Source organism: Chrysochloris asiatica, unplaced genomic scaffold, assembly GCF_000296735.1.
Source record: "Chrysochloris asiatica unplaced genomic scaffold, ChrAsi1.0 scaffold00156, whole genome shotgun sequence".
NCBI classification, from domain to species: Eukaryota; Metazoa; Chordata; class Mammalia; order Afrosoricida; family Chrysochloridae; genus Chrysochloris; species Chrysochloris asiatica.
Genome location: NW_006408674.1, coordinates 6,860,811 through 6,879,180, shown reverse-complemented (window position 1 = coordinate 6,879,180; position 18,370 = coordinate 6,860,811). Strand labels below are relative to the sequence as shown.

At 40.4% G+C, this 18,370-nt stretch overlaps 1 protein-coding gene across 1 annotated transcript in view; it reads right to left on the bottom strand.

The window, feature by feature from the left end:
- Nucleotides 1–18,370, bottom strand: part of LOC102826429 (hepatoma-derived growth factor-related protein 3-like) — an 88,701-nt gene that overhangs the window by 24,561 nt on the left and 45,770 nt on the right. The window contains exons 3-5 of the mRNA XM_006870927.1: nt 17,943–18,081; nt 10,438–10,596; nt 3,778–3,924 (exon numbers count right to left, since the gene is read on the bottom strand). Coding sequence (XP_006870989.1) covers nt 3,778–3,924; nt 10,438–10,596; nt 17,943–18,081 — 445 coding nt within the window. The remainder of the gene's footprint in view (nt 1–3,777; nt 3,925–10,437; nt 10,597–17,942; nt 18,082–18,370) is intronic.

The window sequence follows — 18,370 nt, the reverse complement described above, 5'->3', positions numbered from 1 at the left end:
TTTCCAAGGAGCAGCTAGTGAGTTTCAACCACTGACCTTGTGGTCCAGTGCTTACCCTACAGCGCCACAACAGGACTCCAGTAAGTGTGTGTTGTTTGTTGTTAGGTGCCATCGAGTATGTACTAACTCATAGTGACCCTATGCACAACAGAAGGAAACACTGCCTGGTCCTGGGCCAACATCACAATCATTCCTACGCCTGAGCCCATCGCTGCTGCCACTGTGCCAATCCATCTCATTGGGGGTCTTCCTCTTTTTCTCTGACCTTCTCCAGTGACTGGTCCCTCCTGATAATATGTCCAAAGTATGAGAGATGAAGTTTGGCCATTGAGGCTTCCAAGGAGGACTCTGGCTATACTTCTTCCAACACAGATTGGTTTGTTCTTTTGGCAGGCCATGGTACTTTTAATATTCTTCTCCAACACCATAGCTCAAAGGAATCATTTCTTCTAGTCTTTCTTATTCACTGTCCAACTTTCACATGCATATGACATAACTGAAAATACCTTAGCCCTCAACTGACACCTTTGCTCTTCAACACTTTAAAGAGGTCTTGTGAAGCAGATTTGCCAACACTGTTTGATTTCTTGACTGTTGCTTCCCTGAGTGTTGATGGTTGATCCGAGCAATGAAGTCTTTGACAACTTCAATCCTTTCTCCATTTATATGGATGTTGTTTATTGGTCCAGTGGGAAGGTGTTTTCTTTTCTTTACATTGTGGTACAACCCAAAGGCTGTGGTCTTGGATCTTCATCAATATGTATTTTTAAGTTCTCTTCACTTTCAGCAAGCCAGGTTGTATCATCTGCATATCGCGGGTTAATGAGTCTTCGTCCAATCCTGATGCCACATTTTGCTCCATACAATCCAGCTTCTCGGATCATTTGCTCAACATACAGACTGAGTAAGGATGGTTAAAGAATACAACCCTGGTGCACACCTTTTCTAATTTTAAACCATTCAGTGTCCCCTGGTTCTGTTTGAACAACTGCCTCTTGGTCTACATACAGGTTCCTCATGAGCATAAGTAAGTGTTCTGGGATAATCATACTTCACAATGTTGTCCATACAATTGAAAGCCTTTTTTTTTTATCACAGGAAGAATAGCTAGAGATAGGTTTGGTAGTAAAGGGGAGAGGCACTATGGGACTTTTCGCTGCATGCATTCTGAAGCTATCTGGCAGCAGATGGGAGAAAAAGAAAATCGAGCCCTCAGTGGATGTTACTAAGTATACAGGTATGTTCCTGTAGGAGTGCAGGCAAAGGTAGTGACAGTGGTGGTGGGTGTGTACCATCCAGTTGGTGGTGGGTGTGTACCATCCAGTTGGTTTTGACTCATTGTGGCCCTGGCGAGTTTCTGAGGTTGTAAATCTTTAAGGGAGGAGAAAGTCGCATCTTTCTTCCACAGAGCAGCTAGTGGATTTGAACTGCTGAACTTGTAGTTAGCAGTCCAACATATAACCACTATGCCATCACAGCTCCGTAAGGTAATGACTGTTGTTGTTAATAAGTGCTGCAGAGTTAGTTCTGACCCATAGTGACCATGTATAGGGTTTCTGAATAGCAGCTGGTGAGTTTGAACCACTGATCTTGCAGTTCAAATTCACCTTATGGTACAGTGCTTATCCTACAATGCCAGAACTATTTATTGAAAGACAGATCAGGCAACAACCGAAGTAGGGCTGAGTTGGGTGAGGGGAAGAGGGAAGACTTAGACTCATCATACCTTGGGAGTGACTATGAGTGAGTAGGACCATAGGGATGAAGGAGGAGAGACTTCAGAGGGCCTGACGTGTTAGGTGACAGAACTAATGTGAACTCAACTGAAACCAGAGTTGAACAAAAGTGTAATAATAATACATTTCATGGGTACAGTGAGTCCCCAGGTCATGAACATCTAACTCACTAACAACCTGTACTTGTCTTTTAAGATTATGTAAATTTGCCCTCACTTTAAAATGATTCAGCCAACCATTACTCGCAGCAAATTCTTCATTACAATCATCTTCATTTGCTTCAAATGCAGTTTTTAAATCACTGAAAAGGCTTTAAGCCTTTTCTGCACCAAACTCACTGCCATCAACTCGATTCCGACCCACAGCCACCCTGCAGAGTTCACCAGCGCTGGACTGTAGGCGTCGGCTCTGATCAACCTACAAGCCTGACTCAGAGACCCAGAACAGATTTTGTTTATAACCTGAGGACTGCCTGTGTTGTTTCAAAATGACTTGTCACCGTCCAGGTAGTCTTCAGATAAGAAGAAAATCACAGAAAGTTCCTAGGGGAAAACTTTCTTTCAGCAACAATTTTATAGACTGTAGACTGTGACCTCCAAGTTCACAGAGGTTAATTAATAAGAGTCACTAAGAGTCAAAATGGACAACTCTGTCCTATTGTTGTTACATGCACTCCAGTCCATTCCAACTCATAGCAACACTGTGTAGGGTTTCTGAGAAGCCACTGGATCTTGAACCACCAATCTTGCGGTCCTGCGCATTAACCCACAGCGCCACTGTCCTATAGCTACTTTAAACAACAATATTTAAATACTGTTGAACTATTAATGTACCCACAGGGTACATTACATACTGCTTATCTCCCAGAAGAAGTATGTCATTTCCTATTTTGAACATGTACTGACTGTGTAATAAAAAAATACCATTGCCAGGTTTTGAGGAAGCATTTCTTTTCATTTACAATTTTTTTTTTTAATGGTGACATATGGTAGCGTAGTGGTTACGAATCGGGCTGTGAACCGCAAGGTCAGCGGTTCCCCGGGAGAACGATGAGGCTATCTGCTCCTGTAAAGATTTACAGCCTCAGAAACCCTGTTCACGGTCGCTATGGGTCGGGACCGACTCGACGGCACTTAACAACAACAACAATATGGTAACAAAAAAAAAAGTCAACCATTAGTAAGTGCAGAAGCCACATACCAGGATTGGCATTAACAGCAGTCCCATGTGTGCGTCATCACTATCCATGTCTACGGTTTTCATCACCCTTAACAATAACCCTATCACTCAAGTACAGCACCCCCAGATTGTCTCTTCCCACATGCCCAAGGAAACCACTAATGGATTTGTATATTTGTTCTTTTGAGTTTGACTGGTTCATTCAGCCTGTTTTCAAGGTTCACAAGCATCAGAACTTCATTTCTCTTATCGTTGAATGGTGTTACACTGCTTGTTTGTTATACGCTCCATATTTTATTTAACCATTCATCTGGTGGTGATGGACACTTGGCACATTTCTACCTTTTGGCAATCAACAATGCTACAGTGAACATTGCTGTAAAGTATCTGTTTTTGAGTCCCTGTTTTCGATTCCTTTGGGTATGTACCTAAAACTGGAATTGCTGTGTCCTAGGTAGAGTTCTATGTTTATCTTTTTAGCATACTGTCAAACTGTTTTCTATATTGGCTGCACCATTTTACAATCCCACCAGAAGTGGATGAAGATTCCCATTTCTCCATGTCCTAGGAGGTGGCATTTCTTAATTTTAATGCTTACTTCACACCTTACTTTAAAAACGTCTCTAGAGTTGCTGAGGTTAGTTTTTAAAAAATGAAAACAACCCTGTTTAAACAATTCCAAACTGACAGGGTGGTGCAATTTCCAATTAATTTAATCACTTAGGAGCTGTGTGTCAATACATCCAGCAGGCTGAACATAGCTCTCCATTTGCTAATACAACATTTACTAATGTGGAGACATGGAAGCAAAATGTCTTCTAAGCTACTGGAAGGTCAGAGAGTGTCAGGTCTACATTCTTACCCCTTCGCTGGTTTTCTGCAAGTCGGAGCTCGGGTTTCTCGTGTCAGTGCCGGCATCTCCGCCCTCAGAGCTGCTTTTGTTGTCTTCGTCTTTGCAGTCCTTGTCATCTTCATCGCCTGGAGATTTTCGGGACTGTTTAGAGGATTTCTAAATGTTTAGACAAATTAAGAATTATAGTCAATAGAATAAATGCAAATGCACATGTGTTAGTAATAGGTGCAGAAGGAGCTGATCTGCATCTAGTCTTTGTGACTTTTACACAGTTTCTATAGGTACAGCAAAGCTGTTATATGATCCTGGGCAAATCACTTCACTTCAGTTGTTGTTGTTGTTGTTAAGTACCGTGGTGTCGGTTCCGACTCAGTGACCTTGCACAGGGTTTCCGAGGCTGTAAATCTTTACAGGAGCAGAAAGTCTCATCTTTCTCCCGTGGAACAGCTGGTAGTTTCGAACTGCTGACCTTGAGGTTAGCAGCCTGATTTGTAACCACTACGCTATCACTTCAGTAAACCTTAGTTAAGTGCTGGAAAGCAGGTAAAGGTAACCTAGAAAACTTCTTAGTTCTTTCTCGCAATATGTCACTGAGGACAGAAAAGAAAGATTCCTGTTGCCAGAATACTGCCAATGAAAAACTATAACTGGAGAGATTAACTCCTTCGGAAGGCAATTTGTCCATAAGGGAACCAAAACGGGATTTGGGAATCACCATAAAGGTCTTCCCTTGTCATTTTATAGTAGTGGTAATTGAAGTGCAGAGAAGTGAAGCAAACTCTCCGAGATCATAGAAGGATATTCACGCAGAGACATCACTAGAAGCTGTTTGGTCAGTGGTATATATGGAATCATCTTGGCAAAACTTTCTATCACTGTGTAATGTAAAGTAACTTTAATCTTTCTAATTATGGAGAGGTATTTCAGAACCGTTTGTTTTAGCATCTGTAGCACAGCGATGGTAAAGCAAATGGAAGAAATGAGGAAATAAGAGAGGTGAACAGAAAATTTCACAGGGCAATTCGAGAAGACAAAGTCAAGTATTATAATGAAATATGCAAAGACTTTAAGTTAGAAAACTAAAAGGGAAGAACACGCTTAGCATTTCTGAAGCTGAAAGACTGCCTTGACTTGTAACATTGAAGAGTTCTATGAGCAAAATATGGAATGATGCAGGAAGCATCAAAAGAAGATGAAAGGAATGCACAATCACTCTGCCAAAAAGAAATGGTCAATGTTCAACCATTTCAAGGGTTGGCCTATGATCAAGAGCCAACGGTACTTAAGAAAGAAGTCTAAGGTGCACTGAAGGCATTGGCAAAGAGCAAGGTTTTGGGAATTTATAAAATACAAATTGAAAGCTTTCAATAAACTGATGCAGCACTGGATGCGCTCACACATCTATGCCAAGAAATATGGAAGACAGCTACCTGGCCAATTGATTGGAAGAGATCCATTATCTGTGACTATTCCAAAGAGAGGTGACCCAACGGAATGTGGAAATCACCTAACAATATCATTCGTATCACCTGCAGATAAAATTTTGCTGAAGATGATTCAAAAACAGTTGCAACAGTACATTGAGACAGGGAAATGCCAGAGGTGCAAGCTGGATTCAGAGGAGGACCTGCTGATGTCAGATGGAACTTGGCTGAAAGTAGATTACACCAGAAAGAAGTCTACCTGTGATTTACTGACTATGTAAAGGTTTTCAACTGTGTGGATGACGTCAAGCTATGGACAACATTGTGGAGAATGGGTATTCTGGAACACTTACTTGTGCTCATGAGGAATCAATCTGTACATAGACCAAGGGGCAATCATTCAAACAACAAGGGGATATTGAATGGTTTAAAATCAGGAAATGTGTTTGTATGCCAGGGCTATATTCTTTCACCATACTCATTGAATCTTATGGTGAGCAAATAATATGAGAAGCTTTATTACATGAAGAACATGGCATCGAGATTGGAGGGAGACTCATTAACAACCCGCATTATGCAGGCGATACAGCTTTGCTTGCAGAAAGCGAAGAGAACTTTAAGTACTTATTGATGAAGATCAAAAACCACAGCCTTCAGCATGGGATGCACCTCAATGTGAAGAAAACAAAAGTCCTCACCACTGGACCAATAAATACATCATGATAAATGGAGAAAAGACTGAAGTTGTCAAAGACTTCATTTTGCTTGGATCTGCTATTGGAAGCAGCAGTCAAGAGATCAAATGATTTATTGAATTAGGAAAGTACGCTTCACAAGACTTCCTTAAAGTGTTGAAGAGCAAAGACGTCTGTTTGAGGACTAAGGTGCACTTGACCCAAGCCATGGAATTTTTGCTAGCTTCATATGCATGTGAAAGTTGGACAGTGAATAAAGAAGACTGTAGAAGAAGTGATACATTTTAGATATGGTGTTGTTGTTGTCAAGTGCCATCGAGTCGGAACCGACTCATAGCGACCCCATGTACAGCAGAACGAAACTATGTCCGATCCTGGGCCAACCTCACTACCGCTGCCACACTTGATGCCATCTGGCTGATCCATCTCGTTAGGGGTCTTCCTCTTTTTCTCTGACCCTCCACCTTACCCAGCATGACATCCTTCTCCAGCGACTGTTTCCTCTGGACAATATGTCCAAAGTATGAGAGACAAAGCTTAGCCATCTTGGCCTCCAAGGAGCACTCTGGCTGCACTTCTTCCAAAACAGATCTATTGGTTCTTTTGGCAGTCCATGGCACTTTCAGTATTCTCCTCCAACACCACAACTCAAAGGCATCAATTCTTCTACGATCTTCCTTATTCACTGTCCAGCTTTCGCATCCATATGAGGCTACTGAAAACACCATGGCCTGGGTCAAGCGCACCTTAGTCCTCAAGCTGTCATCTCTGCTCTTCAATACTTTAAAAAGTTCCTGTGCAGCAGATTTGCCCAATGCAATACGTCGTCTGATCTCTTGACTGCTGCTTCCGTGAGTGTTGATAGTTGATCCAAGAAGAATGAAGTCCTTGGTGTTAGAGAAGAATATTAAAAGTACCATGGACTGCCAGAAGAACAAACCAATCTGTGTTGAAAGGAGTACTGTCAGAGTGTTCCTTAGAGGCCAGCATGACCCAACTTTGTCTCTTATACTTCAGACATATTATCTAGAGTGACCAGTCACTGGAGAAGGATATCACATTTGGTAAAGTAGAGAGTAAGAAAAAAGAGGAAGACCCTCAACGAGATGGGTTGGTACAGTGGCAGCAGCAATAGGCTCAAAATAACAAGACTGTGAGGTTGGCGCAGGACCAGGCAGTGTTTTGTTCTGTTGTGCACAGGGTCGCTATGAGTCTGAACTGACTCAATGGCACCTAACCACAACAATAATTTAGAAACCCAAAATGACAATGGTTTTCCTGACATCTTCTATTTGAAAGCGAAGGTGAACTCTAGAGAATAATACAATTACAGTTTACAGGGAAAGTTGCTTATTTAGTACCATAGCATTACAATAATAAAAAGCTGGCCTGAACGCTATACCTTTAAGAAAATAAAATGTAGCCTTTTGCTAACATTTCTTCTTTGAGGAATTTAAAATATCTTCAAGAACATAGCAAATAAGAGCTAAGGCTCAACTGATTTAGTCAAGTCAGTTTTGCTGTTACAGAAATGAATTCACAAACAACCTTGTTCTGTCCTATTTTTTTAAATGTAGCTTCTTCCAAAAGAAAATATCTTCACGCTATGTAATGGAATAGATAATCATACTGCTTCGATTTTACTTAACTGAAACTACCCATCAGCCAATATCAAATGAGATTATTTTTACTTTTTCTATAAAAGGAAAGCAGGGATTTAATAACCCCAAAGTGAAGTGTCCGTAGTTAGATCAGAGCAAGTATGACAGAATAAAATGCTTAAGAATTCTTGTTCTCCTGCTAAATACAGTGATGTCATAGTGTGGCACTGTAGATTAAGCACTGGACTGTGTCAGTGGTTCAAACCCACTAGCTGCTCCTTGGAAACCCTATATAGGATTGCTAAGAGTCATAACTGACTCGACAATATTTAACAACAACAACTAAATACAGTATAATTTTTGTTGGCAGTTCAAACCCACCAGCTGATCCGCGGACCCCTAGACAGGGTCGTTATGAGTCAGAACTGACTCAAGAGCTCACAACATCATCAGTCTAAGGGAGGAGTCCTGTGTGGTGCTGTTATTAATATCCTTACTATTGTTATTTTCACTTGACTATCAGGACTCTTGGTGTACAGTGCTATTGAACAATGCACTGGAGCACAAGGTCACTTGGAACAACAAGGTCGGCATTTCCTCGGAAACCCTACACAAGGACATTAGGAATCGGAACTCACTCACCAGCACTTAACAACAATAACAACAAGGCTACTAGGAGTGTGGTGGCTCCATAAGATAAGCACTGGACTGCAAATTACAAGGAATGTGGTTACAACCCGCCATTCGCTCTGCAGAAAGAAAAGAAGAGGTTTTCTACTCTTACAAAGATTTGAAGCCTCGGAAACCCTATACAGGGTCCCTGAGTGGGAACAGACTCCACGGCACTTAACAACAACAACAAGGAGTGTGTGTGTGTGTGGCGGGGGGAACCATACCTTGTATCTACTGAAACATGAAATCTAGGGGTGAGCTCAGCAATTTGTGAGTTAACAAGTCTTCCAGGTAATTCTGGTGTGGTGCTGTAACCACAAGGTTGGTGGTTCAAACCCACCAGTTGCTCCTCAAAAACCTTATGCAGAATCGATATGAGTCAGAACCGACTCGAAGGCACCTAACAAGAACAATCACCAGGTAATTCCGGTACAGGATAAAGTGTGAGAACCACTGCACTGCACACAGTTCATAGTAAAACTAAGTCATGGCTCTTAAGTGGTTTTCAGGAAAAGCTAAGACAATGATCCTCTAATTAAAAATAGGTAAACCTTAGTAAATATGTGTTTTCCTCTCACTTTTAAATTCTAAATCCACCTTGTGTATGAACCCTAGATCCTTACTACTTCTAGTCTTGGCAACAAGCAATGAAGTAACGGCACTGAACAGTCACACTACTAAAGGCTGCTGTTAGACACTGTTAAGGAAGGCTCTCTTGGGGAGTGTACATAATTCCAGGTAGTCCAACACACTACACAGAAGCTCAACAGTCAATCACAAATTAAATAATCAATTTAAGGGAGTGTTTAAGTGAAGTACAGAACGAGGAAAGACACTGAGCCTCAAAAATACTTGGAATGGATGGTTCAGTATGAAACGGAAAATTCAAATCCTTTTTTTGCAACATGACATCCAAGTTAGATAATAGATTTGTCATTAGGAACACAGAAAGTACCTGTATTCATGCATCTGCTCAGTTTGCCAGGTGGGTAGATTTTATAGACTATCCAAATAAAATGCTGATAGTCAGTACTCTCTTGTAAGGAGTTCCCTAAGTATATCCAGTCTTACACTAAACGTTGTTGTCAAGTGTAGTCGAGTCATTTCCAACTCATAGTGAGCCATTCTAAAGTTTCCAAGGAGCAGCTGGTGAGTTTGAACTACTGACCCTGCAATGCAAACCGACCTTGCAGTCCAGCGCATTATCCTACAGCACTACCAGGATGTAAATGGAAATCACTGATCTAAGTACTCAGTAGCATGTAGTGCAATCTGTCCTCAAGGATCCATTTGTCTCGCTTTCCCTTTCTAAAAGGTGAACACTTTGCATAATCTCATGTTGGTTTTTTTCCATTGCATTTTTGAATTAATGGATGAAAAGTCCAGACTTCATATCTGCACACTGAGGATCATGTCATTCCTCTGTTTAAATCCAAACTCCCCATTACAGATTACAGGTCTGCATGGTCTGACCTTGCCTGCCTCTCCCCCTTTGTCCATGATTCACAGGCCACACCTGCCTTCTTTCAGTCCAAGCACACACCAAACTCTTCCCTGCTCAGAGCTTTCCTGCTACATCCTTTCCTCTGCCGCACACAGGATTGTCACCTTCTCCTCCACACCCCTCTTCAGGTCTCACATAAACTTTATCTTTTCAAAAGGCCAGACCACCCTACTTGGTCATTCCAGGCTCTCATTCATTTCCTTCATAGCCCTTTTCACAATTTATTTATTACGAACTTGTTTCCATACTTGCTCTGCCCCACTCCCCCTATTGCACCCAAGTTCCCTGTAGGGTCTAGCATAGAATAGGTGATCAGGAAACATAAGAACTGAATGAAGAATAAAAGTACATTCTTTGAAGCAGAAAGACAGGTAAAGATTATACAGTGTGTATATTTACATCTATAGAGCATTAACATAGTCCTTATGTATATACTTAGTCTGCCATAGTCCTAAATTCTTTATAGGAAGTTATTGTAGGAGGTATAGCATCTCATATATTCTTGACTAAAAACCAGTTCTCCAATAGAGAGGTGATACTTTCTAACCAAATGTACAGCCAAACCCACGCTGGAGAGTCAACAGCCAGACTGCTGTCATATCTAGGGTTATTTACACCACTCTCCTCTGCTACGTTATTGTGTCTGCAGGTAGAGAGGCTCCTCAGAAACTAGAATACTGTTAAGTGTCCAATAAATGAAATAAAAATAATCCAAACACTCTTAACAAACAAGGATGTAGCCTTAATAACAATGGAAAAAGTTTCTCAGTAACCTTTGAAGTGTACGATTTTTTCCGTTTTGAGCCAGCTTTTTCATTCTTTCTTTTGCCTTTTCCATCTTCTTCTACTCTATCGCCTTCTTCTTCACTGCTTGCATCTGCAGTATTTCCTCCTTCTCCCTCAGTTTCTGAGGAACTCTGCTGTTGAATTGCCTTAGAAATAATAAAATGTTCATTAATCACATTTTTGAAAGAACAGAAACTCTAAAAAGAATCACTTTTTAAAACCTGTTTTTGCTGCTGTTGTTCATAATATACGGAGCAATCAGGACTGACTGTGAGGGTTGGAAATGTGAAGGTGGACATTTTGTAACAAAAGGAGGGGAGTGGTTGACTTTGCAGTCCAGGAGCGGAAGTCCCTGGGACCATCAAGGGAGAAGAGCGGAGTGTGGGATCCTACCTAGAGAAACAGTGATGCCAGATGTGGAGGCAGAGACGATGACATGGAGACATGGAGCAGCTGGGGACCCTGGACTCAGGGAGGGAAAGGGGCTGTGTGCTGATGGCCGGGGGGTGGCAGGCTTGTGGGGTGTACTCTTTGGCTTTGGTTGTTTGAATGGTAATATATTCCTGAGAGCCTCAGTATAAACACCCACCTGCCCGCAAAAAAAAGAGGGAATGGAAGCAAATGCTATTGAATGATCATGCATGGAGGGATTGTAATCATTGCAATGAAATGAAATACAATAGGATGAATGTAAAGCTGATGTTCTCCCATGTAAACTAGCACTCAATTCACAGTAAAAAAAAAAAAAGAAGAAGAAGAAGAAGAAGATACAGAACAAAACAGCCCAAGTTCACATTTTCTCCCTGTACAATTTAGGGGCACTTATGTGGTTACGAATCGGGCTGTGAACCTTAAGGTCAGCGGTTTGAAACTACCAGCTGCTCTGTGGGAGAAAGATGAGGCTTTCTACTCCCGTAAAGATTTACACCCTCGGAAACCCTATACAGGGTCGCTATGGGTCGGAACCGACTTGATGGCACATAACAACAACAACAATCACAATCTCAGAGTTGGACCACCATTCTTACCCTCCTTCTCTGAGGTGTTCCTTCCTCATTAACAGCAACTCCCTGGTCCCTAAAGTTCCTATCTCATCTTCTGAGGTGTTGCTGTTGTTGTTGTTAAGCGCCGTCTAATTGGTTCCGACTCATAGCGACCCTATCTAGGATTTCCATGGTGTTTGGTGGGTTGGAACCACCAACCTTGTGATTACCAGCCCAGTGCTGATCCTACAATGCCTCACCAGGACTATTATGGCTTAGTTATTGTTGCCAAGTGCCATCCAGTTGGTTCTGACTCATAGCAACCCTGCATAAGTTGGATTTGAACCATCAACCTTGAAGTTCAAAAAGACTTGTTAGTCCATACTGACCTTGTGGTCCAGTGATTGTCCCACAGAACCATACCAGGCCCTATCTTTTGAGTGGCTGGTGTCAATCTGATTCCATCTATATACACCAAAGCATGAGCCCATTCAACATTTTCTATTTGTCTGAGTATAACCCAGGGGCACTGATTAAAGTTCTCGAGTTGTACAGTCATTCTCACCCTCCTGAGTGGTCCCTCTCACATTACCAACACCCATGACCACCCGAAGATTCTGATCTGCATTTCCAGTTGCTGTCATCAACGTGATCCCATAGTGATAGTTCTTAAAAAAGCATAGCACTCAAGGCAGACGTTTTTTAAAATTTAGTTAAGTGTTGTTTAGTTTCGGGGAGCCCATTGGCTCCATTAGATAAGCACTGGACTGCAAACCACAAGGTCGACGGTTTGAGTCCACCAGCTGCTTACATGAGAGAGAGCTAAGGCTTTCTGCTCCTGCAAAGATTTAAAGCCTTGGAAACCCTAAGCATTGAATTTAACAACAACATGTTTAGTTTTAAGAAGACTTTAGGGGATATTTTTGCTTTAAGGTCTAAAGATTATTTCAGGGCAACAGTTTCAAGGGTTAATCCATCCTCCAAGGCTTCAGAAAAGGAGCTCTGGTAGCACAGTGGTTATGAATTAGGCTGCTAATCTCAAGATCAGCAGTTCTAAACTACCAGCTGTTCTGTGGGAGAAAGATGAGGCTTTCTACTCCCATAAAGATTTACAGTCTCAGAAACCCTATGCAGGGTCACTATGAGTCAGAACCGACTCCACAGCACACTACCACCACCACCACCACCATGGCTTAAGAAAGTTTGCTATTGTTGTTAAAGTGCCATCGAGTCGGTACCGACCCTATGCACAGTAGGATGAAACACTGCCTGATCCTGGGCCAACCTCACCATTGTTGCCCCACTTGAGTCCATCAATGCTGCCACTTGGCCAATTCATATCGTTGGAGGTCTTCCTCTTTTTCTCTGACCTTCCACTTTACCAAACATGATATCCTTCTCCAGCAACTGGTCCTGCCTGACAATATGTCCGAAGTATGAGAGACAAAGTTTGGCCATCCTGGCCTCCAAGGAGCACTCTGGCTACACTTTTTCCAACACGAATCTGTTGGTTCTTTTGGCAGCCCATGGCACTTTCAATATTCTCCTCCACACCATAACTCAAATGTGTCAATTCTTCTATGGTCTTCCTTATTTGCTGTCCAGCTTTTGCATCCATATGAGGTTATTGAAAATACCATGGCTTGGGTCAGGCGCACCTTAGTCCTCAAGCTGACATCTTTGCTCTTCAATATTTTAAAAAGGTCTTGTGCAGCAGATTTACCTAATGCAATATGTCATTTGATTTCTTCACTGCTGCTTCCATGAGTGTTGATAGTTGATCCAAGAAGAACGAAGTCCTTGACAACTTCAATCTTTTCTCCGTTGATAAAAATGTTGTTTACTGGTCCAGTGGTGAGGATTTTTGTTTTCTTTACATTGAGATGTAATCCATACCGAAGGCTGTGGTCTTTGATCTTCATCAGTAAATATTTTAAGTCCTTTTCACTTTCAGCAAACAAGGTTGTATCATCTGCACATCACAAGTTGTTAATGAGCCTTCCTCCAATCCTGATGTCACGTTTTTCTTCATAGAACCCAGCTTCTGGGATTATTTGCTCAGCGTACAGGCTGAATAAGTATGGTGAAGGAATATAACCCTGTCGCACACCTTTCTTAATTTTAAACCATTCAGTGTTCCCATGTTCTGTTTGAATAACTGCCTCTTGGTCCAGGTACAGATTCTGCATTAGTACAATTAAGTGTTCCGGAATACTCATACTTCGCAATGTTGTCCATAGCTTGTCGTGATCCACACAATCGAAAGCCTTTGCGTAGTCAATAAAGCACAGGTAAACATTTTTCTGGTATTCTCTGCTTTCAGCCAAGATCCATCGGATATCAGCAATGATATCCCTCATTCCACAGCGTCTTCTGAATCTGGCTTAAACCTCTGGAAGTTCTCTGTCAGTGTATGCTTGCAGCTGTTTCTGTATTACCTTTAGTAAAACTTTACTCGCATGGGATATCAATGAGATTGTCTGATGATTTCCGTTGGGTCACCTCTCTTTGATCTTTTCCAATCAGTCAGCCAGATACTTGTCTTCCAAATTTCTTGGCAGAGATGAGTGAGTGCCTCCTGTGCCACCTCACTTTCTTGAAAGATTTCAATTTTTATTCCATCAATTCCTGGTGCCTTGTTCTTTGCCAATTCCTTTAATACACCTTGGACTTCCTCCTTCAGTATCAATGGCTTTGATCATATGCTACTTCTTGAAATGGTTGAACATAAACCATTTCCTTGTGGTACAGTGACTGTGTATTCTTTCCACATCTTCTCTTGATGCTTTCTATATCATTCAATAATTTGTCCAGAGACTCTTCAAATAATCAGAGACGAGGCTGGAATTTTTTCTTCAGTTTCCCAGCTTGAGGAATGCTGAGCATGTTCTTCCTTTTGGGTTTTCTGACTCCAGATCTTTGCACATTTTGTTGTAATATTTGGCTTTATCTTCTCGAGCTGAGCTTTGAAATTTTCTGTTCAGCTCTTGGACCTCCTCATTTCTTCCATTTGCTTTAGCATCTTTACGCTGGAGAGCAAGTTTCAGTGTCTCTTCTGACATCCATTTTGACCTTTTCCTTCTTTCATGTCTTCTTAATGACCTTTCGCTTTCTTCAAGTATGATGTTCCTGATGTCATCCCATAACTCTTCTGATCTTCGGTGTTTAGTGTTTAATGTATCTTAAGATGATCTCTAAATTCAGGTGGGATATATTCAAGGTCCTATTTTGGCTCTCATGGACTTGTTTTCATTTTCTTCAGCTTCAGTTTGAATTTGCATATGAGCAGTTGATGGTCTGTTCCAGTCTGCCCCTGGCCTTGTTTTGACTGACGATATGGAGCTTTTCCGTCATTTCTTTCCCCAGATGTAGTCAATTTGATTTCTATGTATTCCATCTGGCGAGGTTCATGTGCACAGTCATCTCTTATGCTATCTAAAGAAGGTATGTGAAATGAACAAATCATTGATTTTTCAGAATTCTATCATGTGATCTCCAGCATCATTTCTATCACCAAGGCCATATTTTCCAACAGAAAGTTTAGTCTATGAGAATTTGAAATTCTTTTCTGTATTTTTCTCTTGTTTGATCAAGTTCTTCTACAGACTCCGTGTTCAAAAAGTTGAGTAATGGCAGCCAGTTCTTCTGGTTTCATGGCAAATGAAGTAGTAGTTCACGGAAGCAATGAAGGCACAAACTGCATTTCTTTCTCCTATTCCTTACTCTACTTCCTTGTTCTCCAGGCAAACAGAGACCAATTGTTATGCCTTGCTTGGATGGCTGCTGGCAAGCTTTTAAGACTCCAGGCATTATGCAAATGAACTAGAAGGTAGAACAGAAGTACTAAAAACATCATTTCACCAATTAGTTGGGATGGCTCATAAAATCAAGACACTAAAATTAAGGAGCCAAATCCTATGAGGTTTTTGCTGTACATAAATAGTCTCAGCAGCTATTATTATTTTGAAACATTTATCATACAACTTTTGCCAATTAAACTTCTTACAGCTGTACAGCTGATTCACAGCAATTATAATAATAAGTTGTACAACTCTAGCTTTAATCAATGTGATTTTTCCATCACTGTTAAGTCCCCTTCTACCCCTCCCACCGTCCCTGGTAACCACTAACAAACATTGGTCTTTATACAAATTTTGTTTTTTTCTAGTTTACAAACTCTTCAGTGACTTCGGCAGGATTAAAACCCGCAGTCTTCTGACCCGAAGTCAGACACCTTATTCATTAGGCCAGGTGGCTGTTGGATAAAATTCTAACTAGTCTTTTTAGACAAGTCATATAATATTTGTCCTTTTGTGACCAGCTTAATCCACTGCACAATGTCTTCAAGCTTCATTAATACTGTATCATGTATTCAGATTACATTTCTCCTACAACTCAGTAGTATACCATTCTATGTATGCACCATCTTTTATTTATCTGTTCATCTGCTGATGCACATTTAGGTTGTTTCCACATAGCATTGTGAATAATGTTGTAATGAAACATTGGTGTACAAGTCTCTTTATGAGTCTGTGCTGTCAAGTCTTTGGGGTATATACTTAGGAGTTGATTTCCTGGATATGGTAGTTCTATTTTCAGTGTTTTGAGGAAACACTATACTGGTTCTACAATGGTTGTTAAGTACCATTTTGCATTACCAACAGCAATGGACAAGGGTTCCAACTTCTCTACATCCTCAGCAACATTTGTTACTTTATTTCTTCTTTTTAATATTAGCCATCCTAGTGGAAATGTAATAATATATTATTGTGGTTTTAATTTGCATTTCTCTGATAATTAATGATGCTGAGCATCTTTTCATGTGTTTGCTGGCCAGATAAATACTCTCTTGGATGAAATGTCTATCCAAGCCTGTTGCCCATTTTATGACTGGGTTGTCTAGCTTTTTATAAAATTGTCAAAGCTGTACATATATTTTAGTTATTAGAGTCTTGTTGAATATATGGTTTCTTGTCTGTAGCTTATCTTACACATTTTTGTCTTTTGACGAAAAAAATTTTAAAAAAATTTTAAGGTTCCACCTATTTTGCCTTTTGCTGTTTATGCTTTTGTTTTATATTAGATAGATTACCCGTTGTTGGAAGTTAGGCCTGATCATGTTACAACTGCTTATTCTAAAAATTATATGGTCTGAGTTTGTTTTTGTGGATGGTATAAATCATGGACACTGTTTCCGTTTTCAGGCAGAAATTCAATTTTCCCAGGGCAATTTATTTAAGAGATGTTTCTTTCCCTATCAAATGCATTTAGTACCCTGTCAAAGATGAGTTGACTACAAAAATGTGGACTTATTTCTGGTGGTGGTGGTATGCCATGTAGTTGGCTCCAACTCATAGGGTTTCCAAGGTTATAAATCTTTATGGGAGCAGAAAGCCTCAGCTTTCTCCTGCAGAACTGCGCCAGTAGTTTCAAACTGATGACCTTGAGGTTAGCAGCCTGACTCATAACCACCATGCAACCAGAGTTCCTTGGACTTAATTCTAGGTTCTTAATTTTATGTGTCTATTGTTATACCAGAATTAGGCTCTTTTGATAACTATAGTTGCATGTTTTAAAATTGGTAAGTGTGGGTCATCCTACTTTTGTCTTCAACATTGTTTTAGCTATTTGGGGCCTAATGCCATTCCATAAGAAGTCAAAGATAGAGCCATTGAAATTTTTATCAGTTTTATGTCAAATTGTTTTGTGTAGTATTCACACCTTACCAATATTAAGTCTTCTAATCTATGAACATGGAACATATTTTTCAATTCTTTAAGTCTTCTTTAATCTCTTTCAGCAGTGTTTTATAGCTTTCCTGGTATAAGTCCTTTATATCCCTAGTTAGATTGAGTCCTATGTATTTTATTCTCTTAGATGAAGTTATAAATGGAATTGTTTGCCTACTTTCCCTTTTAGATTTCTCATTGCTGGGGTATAAAACCCAACTGATTTTTGTAGCTGACCTGCTACTTTGCTAAATTTCTCTGGAAGTTTTCTTGTGGACATTTTTGGATTTTGTCTATACAAGATTATATTATCTACAGAGGAGTCCTAGTATGGCACCTGGGCTAATGCGCTGGGGACTGAAAAGTCAGTTTGAACCACAAGATCAGTGGTTCAAGCTCACCAGCCACTTCTTGGAAATCCTATATAGGGCTGCTATGGGTTGGAACCGACTTGACGATACTTGACAATGACAATAACAGAGATAACTTTTCTTTTTTTGCAACTTGGAAACCTTTATTTCTTTTTCTTGTCTTATTGTTCTGGCTAGGAATTCTAATACGATAATGAATAGGTGCTGAGAAAAGTGCCCTTCATTTGAGGAATCACTCACAATCTTAACATTTCCAAATAAATGTATGGCAACCTCAATTTTTCAGTGACCACTTGAACTGTTTATACTTAATCCAAACTATTGCTGGAGCCAAAAAGCATTCTGACTTCAAACGGATGGTGACTGAAGCATTTATAAGGTGTAGTGAGTGATAACAAAGGAACCTTACCTGGTATCCAGTAAACTTTACGCCTGGGTTATTTTCGATTTCCCACAATCCTTCATTAAATCCTTTCCGTTTGTTTGACTTTCCAAACTTGTCTTTGTATTCCTTATATGGGAAAAGGTCTTTGGGACCTAGAAATGCACTGCAGAGATATATTAGAAATACAACTGACACTATGGCTTTCACATGTAAGACAGTTTACACACCAGTATCAACTAAGGGGTCATAACGTATTTCATTATACAAATGTAAAATATGCACACATTTTCAGAATTAGGAACATATCATGAGGTGTTTTAAATATACACTTAAAGGCAGGAAACCGAGATAGCTGGGTATACAAGTCACAACTCTGTCTTGTACTACATTTTTAGTTTTAAATGACTAGTTTCCTCTTTGTTTTAAAGTTGATTTTTAATTATACAAGTAAT